Source organism: Grammomys surdaster, unplaced genomic scaffold (assembly GCF_004785775.1).
Source record: "Grammomys surdaster isolate TR1022 unplaced genomic scaffold, NIH_TR_1.0 132, whole genome shotgun sequence".
NCBI lineage: Eukaryota > Metazoa > Chordata > Mammalia > Rodentia > Muridae > Grammomys > Grammomys surdaster.
In genome coordinates this window covers 3,445,060-3,458,028 of record NW_021604590.1, presented here as the reverse complement: position 1 = coordinate 3,458,028, position 12,969 = coordinate 3,445,060, and the positions used below count along the sequence as shown (strand labels likewise).

At 40.6% G+C, this 12,969-nt stretch overlaps 1 protein-coding gene across 1 annotated transcript; it reads left to right on the top strand.

Annotated features, from left to right (window-relative positions):
• The first annotated feature begins 7,178 nt into the window (after positions 1–7,178).
• LOC114616797 (U2 small nuclear ribonucleoprotein auxiliary factor 35 kDa subunit-related protein 1-like) lies at positions 7,179–8,468 on the top strand. The gene is given in 1 exon segment (XM_028762240.1): positions 7,179–8,468. A coding segment is annotated over 1 exon segment (1,290 nt).
• Positions 8,469–12,969: the final 4,501 nt, after the last annotated feature.

Below are 12,969 nucleotides of genomic sequence, written 5' to 3'. Positions count from 1 at the left end.
AGCTCAAAAATAGGGACTATCACTTAATTCTTTTTCTGTTGACTGTAGTTTATTGATTTTTATTTAATACCTTTTGTTTTTCTTTGTCTCGCTGCATAGCATTCGCTCGCCTGGAACTCACATAATCCACCTGCCTGTGCTTTCCAAGTGTTGGGATTAAAGATGTGTGTTGCCACACTAAGTTATTTTTTTTTAATCTGATAATTTTTATTGAAATCTAGGCAATTTATATTGAATAGCAGTAGAAAGAGAACCTTCTCTCTCTCTCTCTCTCCCTCCCTCTCCCTCCCTTCCCCCTCCCTCTCAGCTTCCTGCACTTTCATTAGATGAGAGAGAGTTGAGTTCCACCACATGGGCTAAGTCAGAATGTTTATCTTGTTGTTACTTTGGGCATACCCCAGATTTCAATCCTGCCAGCTGTGAACACTGCTGTCTTATATACCATGGAGCTGAGCAAGCGTACTGCAAGCCTTCCTGCGAACTTACAGGCATCCCTACATATCTACCAAACAAGAATGATCTCTACATGTATTTTTAATCTTCTCCCAGAAGGAGATGTTAGTCACTGCTTAACTCCTTATGGGTTAGAGTAATCTCTGGTCTACTCAAGTCTTAGATTAACCTTGGGTCAATCTCAGTTAATTAACTGATTGTTGAGAGGGTATCCTTCCTGAATATTCTTATCAGTCACCCTTTGAAGCAACAAAACTTTGTATCTTGGGGATCTAGAGTGGGAGACAGCGTTCTGCATCTCAAGCAAATTCATATGTACCCTGCTTTTTACAAGTCTGCTTTCTGTGCCTCCCTTAGAGGAGAGGATGTTGCTTCTGCCTTTCTGTGGGCTGTTTTTTTACTTTGGACCCTAGACTGGGCATGTTAGTCCTTTCTCACTGGCAAAGGATTTTTGTTTTGCTTTTTATGCTCAACATTCTAGAATTCTAGGCCATGTTTGATTTGGCAGGGTCCAGTGGAGGCCTTGGGGAGAGGAGCAGAGGGGTTTTTATTTCTTTGTGAAGGTTCAGCTCTACTGAAATAAAGTGCAAATTAATAAGAAGAAAGGGCACACCCGCTTGTTTCATGCTTGGGACCTTACAGCATTGAGGTTACCCCAAATTCCATATAGCCTTATAGACAACTTTTCACAGGGAGGAGGGATTACAACAATTTAGCTGGGGAGTTAGTGACTGTTAGAAAAAATAAATAGGCCCCAAAAGGAGCACAATATCTTTGAAGATTCTGGAAACATGGCCACAGGTTCCAGGGAATGGAGAGTTCTGATGATAACGTGGATAACAGTTGTATTTTTATGCAGATAAAACTTATCACATAAGCCCATTGGAGTTGCCTTCAGAGTAATATGTGAAAAGTCTGCTTGGTGTGTTTGGTCTCTTCTCCATGATTAATTATCTCTGGCAAATGAGACTTCAGGCATGCATTCTAAGACAACAGCATTTCTTAAAAACTAAAACGACTCCTTGCGCTAAATAGCAGAACATTAAAGAGGGATTCCCTGATTTTGGAAGGCAAACAGGAAGGATAAGCAGACCTTGATTCTGTGTATTCTAATCTCCCTAACTTGTAGGGCTGAGCTGCAAGGAGCTTTTCCCGATGAGCCTGACTTTATTGTATCATTTTCTTTCAGCCTTTTGACTCCTACTATGTAGGACATGTTGTTCTCATGTGGATCCTCATTATTCAGAACTGGGATAACAGACTTCAGCCTTCTGGTATGGTGTAGCATCTTTTGGGTATATGACCAGGTGTGGTATAACTGGGTCTTGGGGTAAAATTATTCCCAATTTTCTGGAAAGATATGGGGGTGACCCTAGCAAAGATTCTTACCAGTAGGGATACGGAGCCTGAAGTGACCACCTACTCTAAACAGACAGGATTCAGTGGGAGGAGGGGGAAACGAACCCACCCATAATACCTTCGACTCAAACTTTGCCCTGCCTACAAGTTGTACAAAGACAAAGATGGAACAGAGACAAAGGGAATGGCCAACCAGTGGCTGGCCCAACTTGAGACCCACCCAACGGGAGAGAGTGAATCCCTGACACTATTAATAATATTCTGCTATGCTTGAGGTCAGGAGCCTAGCATAACTATCCTCTGAGAGGCTGCTGAGAACACATGAAGAGACCCACAGCCAAACATTAGGTAGAGTTCATGGTATGTAGCAGGTATGTAGCTTGGTCTTCATGTAGGTCTTCCAATATTTGGAGTGGGGGCTGTACTTTCTGCAGAGAGCCTTACAGTGTTTGATAGAGACTGGCTTTCCACTTTGCTCCTTTCTGCAAGCAGGGTTTTGAGGATCCTCTATGTAAACAAGCCTTTGCTTCTCAAGTTGATTCCTATAAAGACAGTGTCCCAGTTGAGGGGGACCTCATAGAGATGTGGCAGTGAGCATTGTGACGTTGATTAACACCGAGCCATGTCATGTTTCTAGATGGTTGTCGTCTTACACCAGTTACACATGAAAGACTCATCTATGCTCAAATCCTCTTTAGCATTGTTTAACCATCATTAAAATGTTGCCCAGCACAAGATGCAAACATGACACGCATATGAGACATGGGTTTCCTTCTCCAATCCTCACATTGATATTTAGAATCTCTGAACCTTTAAGAGACGTTGGGTAGAGTCACCACTTTGGAGCAAGATCAATATAGTTTCTGAGAGGCTATATTAATTTTTCAAGCACAACTCATATAAATCAGGCTGTGTCCCTCTCATCTCCCCAGCAGTGCTCTCTATGAATTTGTTTTCCCTTCTGCTTTTCACTGTGGATAAAGCCACACATTCCCCTTACCAGATATCAGCCCCTGTAAAATCATGGGCCCAAATAAATGTTATTTCTTCATTACCCAGTCCCAGGGAGTTTGCTATAACCACAGGATGTAGACTAATAGGTATAATTGTGTTGAAATGGAATTTCTCTCCTCTTTGGGGGCAAGACTGAACTTTTATGAAATAGAATCCCCTCCCCCCTTTTTTTTGGATTACAATTGTTCTTTACTTCCCTGTTTATCCAGTATCAATGGACATCATTGTACCAGGTTCAGTAGGGGACTGTCATCAATTTCAAATTCTGGAAAACATGGTTTACAAAGATTAGAAGAGCATTACAGATCAAACCCATCCAATAAAACCAGATCTAGTCTCCCTAAGTAGGCTCCAGCTTTCTATGCCATTACTTCCCTGTCCTGACCCTTTATTATGTTATGTTTTTGAGACAAGGTCTCATTATATAGCCTTGGCTGTCTCCAAACTCATCATGTATACCAGGCTGGTTTTGAACTCACAGAGATCTGCGTGCTTCAGCCTTCCAAGTGCTGAGACTAAAGGTGTGCACCATCAATCCTGGCCTGCTTCTCTCTTAAAGACCCTAAACTTGAGCTAATTGCAAGCAAATGTGCTTCTACCCGTGAGGTTTATATTGAATACAGGAGTTACAGAGACCATTTTATTTCTGTCCCATCATCACCGAGAATCCACTGAGCATCCTTCCTCTCATCTGACTTTATAACCCACTCATGCATGTTTTTTATCCTAACTTAGCTTCCTTCATTTCTACGACAAGGCTGAGGTGTATTTAAATAACTCAACCCACATCTTCTTTCCTTCTTTTTTAGCAACGTTGTTACTAATTCTTTGAGAATCTCATACAATGTTTTCACAGCATAGTCATGACCCAGTCTCCTCTCACAATCACCCCCTACATCCTCACATCCCTTCCTACCCAACTGTGAGGCTTGTTTACCATACAAAGTACAGTTGCTTCTTTTGTTTTGACCCAGATAGTCTGTATATTGGGGCCTGGCCTGGGGTCAACCCATCAGGATCACATCATTAAGGAAATCTGACTCTGTCTCTCGCAGCCATTATCAAATGCCAATTTCTCTTCCGCTAATGATGAGATTCCACGCCTTCTTCCACCTGCTGTATTCAGATTTTGGTTGGCTGCAGCTTACAATGATCTTTTATATGCTAACACAGTCCCTGAATTCATACATGCAACTGCTCTGTTGTGTCTGGAAAACACTGTTTCCCCGATGTCTTTTTTTTCCTAAAGGTTATTTATTTATTTGTTACATGTACGTACACTGTAGCTGTCTTCAAACACCCTGTAAGAGGGCATCAGATCTCATTGTGGATGGTTGTGAGCCACCATGTAGTTGCTGGGATTTGAACTCATGACCTCTGGAAGAACAGTCAGTGCTCTTAACCACTGAGCCATCTCTCCAGCCCGTTCCCTGATGTTTTTAACCAACTCTGGATCTTACAATCTTTCCTCCCCTCTTCCTTGAAGAATCTGAGCTGTGGAGAAGGATATGATGTTTACATTCCATTTAGGGCTGAATACTCCATAGTTTCTTATTCTCTTCATGTTAACCACTTCGTATGTATCTGTGTGTATGTATGTATGTGTGGTGTATGTGTGTGCTTGTGTGTGTTGTATAAATGTGTTTTGTGTGTGTAATGTGTATGTATGATGTAAGTGTGTTTGTGTGTATATAATGTGTTTATGTGTATAAATGTGTATGAGTGTGTGTCTGTGTGTATATGTGTGCATATGTGTGTATGTGTGGTGTGTGTGACAGTGTATGTGAATGGGTGTGTAAATGTATGAGTGTGTGTCTGTGTATGTATGTGTGTATGTGTGTGTTTTTGTGTGTGTGATATGTATATCTGTGTATATGTGTGTGAATGTGTATCTGTATGTGTATATGTGAAGATGTGTGTGTGTGTGTGTGTGTGTGTATGTGTGGTGTGTGCATGTGTGTTGGAAGGAGACTTCGAGTTAGTATCCAAAGCTTCTCTGATGAGTCATCCTACACTTTCAGTGTCTTTCCTTTTGATGCTCATAGGGAGCTGTGAGCTTAAAGGATATTTCTTAAAGGCAACATTCATGTGGCATTAAATGCTGAGTACTACAGTATATAGAATGGTGTCTTTGAATGTGTTTTATTTCTGCATTTTTCTTATATTTCATTAATAAAATGAGTGGGAAAGTGAGGCTAAGAAAGTTAAAGGTACTCACTAGGCTGGTGCTATGTATTCACTAATAGATGAAGTCTGTAGAGATATTTATTCTTACTTTTTAATACCTCTTGATATGTTTTGAGAAACGATTCTAATTCATTTTTATACTATTTATGCTTAGATTCTATTTAATTTTTACGTAGTATATTGTCTCAAAAATATTCAAAAAATATATAATAATACCACCCATAAATTAGTGAATTTAAAAGAATAAATTCCTTGTAATATTAGTTGCAAAACTACAACATATATATTTAGATTACATCAAGCATAGAAATGCATACTAATGAGAAATATTTTCTAGGCTTATTTTCCTTTAAAATGCGCACATTCCAGAAATTTCCAGTCAAAAGTTAGCTCATCTTCTTTTTTTCAGTGAATAACACTTTGATGATTTAAATTTCTACTTTCTAAATTAAGAACTATTTTACAAATATAACGGGAACTAAGGAACATAACACATTCTGTGTGGGTGATTTCATATTTCTTTTGCTTTTTTGCATTGAAATTATTAATGAAATGTTAAGCTAATGCTTTTGCATTCAAGTTCTTTAGAGGTTTATTTTTAAATGGGAAGGTGGGAAGAACAGAGCCTGTACATAGCTATCCACCTCTGCAGCAAGGGCGCAGTGTGAAACCACAGCCACACAGCTATCAGGGTACCCTTTTTAAAACCTGTAGTCAGAGGAATAATTACATAACTCAAAACTCAAGTTTCATGAAAAGTTCTATGTCCAAAACACTTACATAAGACAATCGTTTTTCTTGTTTTCTTAAAAAACTCATATAACCATAGTTACCCATGGCATAGTGTCAAGACCTCCCTGCATGGTAAAGAACAGCCTCGATGAGGATCCACCAGCATGCATATCAGTTATTTTCCTATTGCAATGATAAAGTTACTATGGCCGAAAGCAATGTATAGGGTTTATTTTGCTTATGGTTCCAGAGAGAAAGTTCATAATATCAGGGTAGCAGGGTGTGACGGCAGGAATCTGGCTGACCACATTTCATGCACACACCGGAAGCAGGAAGATCAAGCAGAAGCAGGGTGAGGGTATAAACTCCCGGCATCCACCCCATGTAACGAGCTTCTTCTAGCAAAGTTGGCTGGGTAACTTCCCCAAGCAGCGTCATCAGCTGGGGACCAAGTGTTCAAACACTGGAGTCTATAAGGAACGTTGTACCACAGTACCGTACGGAACGGATCATTATTAGCAGATCTTGTAAGAAAAAAGGAGAAGCTTGTGAGGGAAAAACGGCCCTCCAGATTAACTCTTGTATCCCTAGAGCACTTGAAACTATTTGAAACCCCTGTGAAGATTTCATCCTTGGATTGTGTTAGTATTGTCTTAATGAAACAAAGTTTGCAGTCACTTTACAGAGTACAGGTTGACTTGGGGGCCACAGTTTGGGAGATGTTAGTTTGTGGCTCTGTGGCTTGTCCCCTCTACACAGAACATCAAGTAGGAAGTGTAAGGACTTCCAGAGGCTGTTCACTTGATACATAGGATGAGACAGACATGTGAAGAGGGAGGAATGACTACTGTCCTCGTTTCCCTTCAGGGCGCATCCTGGAAGACTGAAATATATCCTTCTAGACTCCACCCTCTCAATGTTTCTCCCTCTTGACAGAAGTTCCAGGGGCTAAACACCAAGCATATGTCTTTGGATTTATTTAATTAAACTTTTTATTTTTTATTTTTTTAAACTTAATGAGGATTAAGAATCATGGGTATCCATTAGAGTCATAAACAAAAAAATGCTATAAACATAATATTTGTGAATTCTTTCCTATAAAAGAGAATTAAATAATTATAAGAATTAAATAACTTACTGAGACATTATAAAGCTACACTTTCACAAGTGCTGTTTTTATTATACAAGAAAAAGATAGAAAAGAAAAATTGACTGTGCAAAGACGCCCGTGTCTCAGCTGGTTCAGCTTTCTAGGCTGGTGAAAAGGAAAGTCAGCTGGGCAGGATGGTGTAACCCTGTAGTCGCTGTGCAGGAAGGCAACGAACATTAAACAGCAGAACAACTTAGCAGTGGGCGACATTTTCAATCCATCCACCGCGTGAGAAAGAGAGGTGGTCACGAGATCCCGGAAGGGACCCACGCTCTGCGGTAAAATGGCATCACGGCAGCCAGCGTTTCCTGAGAAACTGAGCTGAAAACAATACAAGGCCACAATGAAGAAGGAGAAACGCAAGAAACGTCGTCGGCAGGAAATGGCTCGGTTGAGAGCTCTGGAAGCTCCACCAGTGGAGGAGGATGACAATGTTTCTGCTAATGACGAACTTGCAGAGAGATTGCTGGAGATAGAGCGCCAAAGATTACATGAGGAGTGGCTGCTGAGGGAGGAGAAGGCACAAGAAGAATTCAGAATAAAGAAGAAAAAGGAAGAGGCTGCTAGAAAACAGAGGGAAGAACAGGAGAGACAAATAAAGGCCGAATGGGAAAAACAACAGAAAAAACAGAGAGAGGAGGAGGAGCAGAAGTTACAGGAGAAGAAAGAGAGAGAGGAAGCGGTGCAGAAAATGCTGGACCAGGCTGAAAATGAACGCACTTCGCAGAACCCAGAACCACCCAAGGATTTAAGGCTGGAGAAATATCGACCCAGTTGTCCCTTCTACAATAAAACGGGAGCGTGCAGATTTGGTAACAGGTGTTCACGGAAACATGACTTTCCCACGTCAAGTCCAACCCTTCTTGTGAAGAGTATGTTTACAACTTTTGGAATGGAGCAGTGCAGAAGGGATGCCTATGACTCTGACGCAAACCTGGAGTACAGTGAGGAGGAGACCTACCAGCAGTTCTTGGAGTTCTACCATGACGTGCTGCCCGAGTTCAAGAACGTGGGAAAGGTGATTCAGTTCAAAGTAAGCTGCAACCTGGAACCTCATCTGCGGGGCAATGTGTATGTTCAGTACCAGTCGGAAGAAGAATGTCAAGCAGCCCTCTCTCTCTTTAATGGAAAATGGTATGCAGGACGACAGCTCCAGTGTGAATTCTGTCCTGTGACCTGGTAGAAGGTTGCAATTTGCGGTTTACTCGAAATGCAAAAGTGTCCAAAAGGAAAGCACTGCAACTTTCTTCATGTGTTCAAAAATCCCAACAACGAATTTAGAGAAGCTAACAGAGACATCTTCATGTCTCCAGCCTGGACTGGCTCCTCTGGTAAAAACTCAGACAGGAGGGAAAGGAAGGACCACCATGAGGAATACTACAGCAAGTCAAGAAGCTACCACTCTGGTTCATACCACTCCTCCAAGAGAAACAGGGAGTCCGAGAGGAAGAGTCCTCACAGGTGGAAGAAATCTCACAAACAGGCAACGAAGAGTCATGAGATACACAGTTCAAGAAGAGGAAGAGAAGAGGACAGCAGTCCAGGTCCACAAAGCCAGAGCCACCGAACCTGAGCCCAGCTAAGGCAGCACCACTTGGACCCAAGACTGACATCAGGCTTGGCAACAACAAAGCTTCATTACAGAATAAAAACCTAACGCAGTATCCTTCAGATTCCCCAAGATGTTCAAAACAAAAAGGAAAGGCATGGTGACTCCATCTAATTCCCAACCAAGTTACAAAATCTTATGGCTTTAACAGAGACAGAACCAGGTATTCATTATCTCTTTGTCTGCTGTTATAATGTTCAGTATCATGTTATTGACGTTATTTTCCATACAGATAAGCTGGCTTCCCGTGTTGTTTCCCTGTAATAACTTTACATTGTGATGCTTTATCATTAATATATTTATTAAAATCGTTAAAAAAAAAGAAAAATTTTGGGTTATGAAGAAAAAAGAACTCTCCTGTTTTAAAGAACCTCAACCAGGAAACAACTCTTCTATAATTTCTCACACTAACGTGATGTCACTTGAAAAGGGATTTGCTTCCGAACAAAGGCGTGCTCTATTTTGAGAACCGTGAATTATGAACATGGCTGCTTCATTTGGAGACTATATTTAATACTCTTGTATTCAATTGGTTTTGTTTAGTTTAAGCTATTGGTTCCGTTGAAGGACCGACCATGGCTGTCACTATGGAGACTGGAGTGCTTATCCTGGTGGTAGCTAATTGGTAAAGAAGAATATATTTTTTTTTGATAGGCAGCAAAAAAGAACTCATTAGTGCATGCTACAATCTGTTCAAAAGATACCTATGGAGCATCACCCCATTCAGGTGAAGCAATTGTGCTCTTTATATTCAAAGTGATAGTTATTTTTTTTTATGTTTTTGTTATCTTGTTTTATGCTATATTTGTGCTTTCCGATTCTAAACCTTCCTTTCCTTCTCAGGTGAAGAGTGATAACACAGGAGAGAAAGCTGTCACACTTACACTTGGGCACTGAAGTACTGAAATGCTACTAAAGTTTTATCTTGTTCATATATCTGTATTTATTACTACATGTTATAGGATGAAATGTGTCACCTGGAACACATGTCTCAGGATGCTATTATAATAGGAGAGGGGTCTCTAAAGAAAGAGGGCAGAGTTTCAGTGGACACTTACGATCTATGTCCCTATAAGGAAAGGAGAGGAATGAGTGACAGGTACCACAGGAGAAAGGCCATGTAAGAATGTTCTGCTTTGGTGAGTAACGAAGGAAGACACTGAAGAAACAAACACTCTTGATATAGGAATTCTAGTCTCCAGGCATTAAGAAACTGACTTTGTCTTACTCAAGCTGCCTTGGGTACTGTATTTTAATATGATTATTCTGGTAAGTGAGCACATTCTCTTCTTGCTCTCTTCTTGCTATTAGTGACTGTATTTCTGCCATTCTTCAACAGAAGGCCATGGGTGACTTCTCATTCAAAGCAGAGGTATTTGGGACTGTTGTCTTTTGATTAACTCTATTTCATTTGTAAAGAGCAATGCTTGGTATCATCTCTTCTACAAAAAATAAAACAGAAACAATTCAAGGGAATTCATACACTTCTTAAATAGGAGAGGCACCTTTAAAGGGAAGAATTCTGAAGAACAAACGACCCTTACGTAACTTCTTTCTTGAAAAATAGATGATTTGAGGCTGGGGAGGTGGCTCAGTAGTTAGTGAACTTGCTTTGCAAGTTGGGGAATGGATCCCCAGAACCCATATGACTTATGAGGGGGTACCATGGCTCACTCATAATTCTAGAAATTTTGGAGATAGAGGATCCCTACAGCAAGTTGGCTAGCCATGGGACCCATACAAGGAACTTCTAGATTCAACTGAGAGACTCTTTACTCAGTGAGTCAGGTGGAGAGCGAGAATCCCTCTGTAAATCAACCCCAGGTCTCCACATGTAAACATACACTTAGCCCCACACATATACATGCCTACATTCACACCACACATGTACGAACATGAAAGAAAAGAAAAATAAATGAGTTGCCACTTAGCTCTGGTTTTCTGGTTTTACAGTGGAAAACTCAAGACATTTCATACCGAACCCCAAATTTTTCCCTTTTACTTGTTTACATTCTAATGGAGTTCTTGCAAAGTATTTCCTCTAGTGGAGTCTTCCTAGAGTAAGATGGGCTACAGTGATGTTTTACTTCTATCTATAAGTTAGAAGACATTTTTCCTTTTCGGCTAGCATTTGACACATTCTGTTTGTTGATATCTCCTCAATTTAGTAACGTGAAGTGAGAACTCTCTACAGACTGCAGTAGGAGGCTGTAGGCAGGGACTGGTACTTGTGTATCCTGGGTCCTTGCAAGTTGCGGTATTTGCGAGTCCCACCCAGTATCCTCAAGACTGTGTGATTGATGTTCATTGCTTTTCCACTCAAATATCCAGTGTTTGCAGAAGCTTCTAAGCTCAAGTCTTCAGAGGCAAACCACAGATCGACGTGGGAAAGAACAGCTGTGGTGCAGTGGTTAATCTCGTGGAGATTCCTTGAGAGAACATGTTAGCTGACTACATGACAGGTTCGTAGAAGCCTTGGATACAGCGGTACAGTTTTCAATCCTCCGCTTCTCCGTGATTGTTGCAACAGATGAAGGGAAAGGGCAACAGAGGAGGAGGAAGCAGAAAACTCTTTTAAGACAATTCTTAACCTGCTATTTAAGGCCCAGAGAGGGGCACAGTCTACCTCCTCTAGGATATGGACCTCAGCTTGCCAGACAGGGAGGGAGCTTCCTTCCGCCATGATGTAACCTCTCTCACGGTGCTTTCTCTTCGCTTTGAAGTATCACACTTTGTAAGCCATCATCTCTGTGTTCTAAATTCTTCACCCACTCAGTTCCCAGCCTTCAGGATGCGGCTGCGCTGCAGGCCACAGGTGTCCTTTGCTGTCAGATTTCTGTTAGCCTGCGATCATAGGGAGAACAGTCGAAGACAGAGTAGAAGGAGAATGGTTTTCCTGTCAGCTTTCTATAGCCGTGAGCTATAAACAGAGGGTTATCCCTTGCTGTCACAGCAGTTGAATCCAACACATTAGTTCTCTCCAAGCTCGCAAAGCTGGCTTCATTATACCATCGAACACAGCAAACAAACAGCATTTTACTCAAAGGTCTCATTTGCTAGTCTCTATTTTCTCCTCAAGCCTATATACGTTTTAATAGCTCTATCATCTTTGACACTGGTTCTGGCCAGAGACCCTGCCTCCTAGCTACTAGGTCTGCCATACATTAGTGGTATCTTTGCTTCTTTTGCTTATACATTTCTTTTTTTAAAAAAAGAACAATATTTTTATGAGTTTTAAATTTCATATCCATTGGTATTTTGCCTCCATGTACGTCTTTGTGAAGGTTTGGGTTAGTTTTGAGCCGCCACGTGGGGGCTGGGAATTGAACACAGGTCCTCTGGAAGAGCAGCCAGTGCTTTTAACTGTTGATCCTTCTCTCCAGCCCTGCATTTCTTAAATTAAAATAGAATTCAATTTCTCCTTCTAAAATACAACTTCTTAATTTCTCCTTTTGGGAGATGTTTCTCCTCTATTGATATGTGTCTCTATCTACTATACTGAATGGATGATGTTTTTATGACTCATTGAGCAATTAGCATATGTCTTGCTTGGGGCTAAATCTTTTCATGTTCTCTTTGTCCTTCATAAATTAAAAAAAACTATCATATTATTCTAGTCTCACATTCAAAAGCAAGGATCGTGGGGTTAAGGGTAAAAGGGAGTTAAGGACTTATTCAGTGTTAGGGTCAAGACTGGATCTGTCTCTAAAGCCCATGATTTTATGTTATTTCATAACTTGTCTGCTTTGTGTTTATATCCTAATTTCTTATTCCCACTAATGCCTTCATCTCCTTGGATCTATTAATCCTTATTTTTGCAAATAGAATTTAGACTCTAGGATCCTCACGTCCTCTTTATATGCATTCTTTTATTTTTCCCATCATTTTGGGAGAAGAATGAGAAAAAAAATGTGATTTCATATATGTCAACATATGCAAATAACTTGAAAGCTTTGCTCCAAATATTAAGCACCAAATATCCCACGGAAACATGAGATTGTCTAGAATGAAATATTCATAATCTGTCAGTATGTCATTTAAGCTCCAATATACCCCAAATGTGAATGGCATCAGTATCCTGACATTGCAGCCTGATACAGGAATTCTGGGACACAGTTAGATCTGTCTTCTCCAAAATCTGTCATGTAGTGATCATATCACTTATTGATCATTTTCTATGTGCAATTGGCACTACTTCTGAGTTTCAGAAGACTTCCAGATATCATTATTGCTTGTTATTATTGATCACTTGTGGAAAGAAAGAGACTATGATCAAGGGAAAGTTGTATAGCTCAATCCATGGTATCATTGCTAAGAAACAGGAGAACTGTACTTGAACTTTGCTGCTATAGTTAGTCATCAACGGTGTAGCGCTATAGGCAACAAAGTGCTTAAAATGAGGACTTTGACTTGAATCTGCAAGACACGCACCTTAAGACTTTGGTTAATTGTGTTGATACTTTGA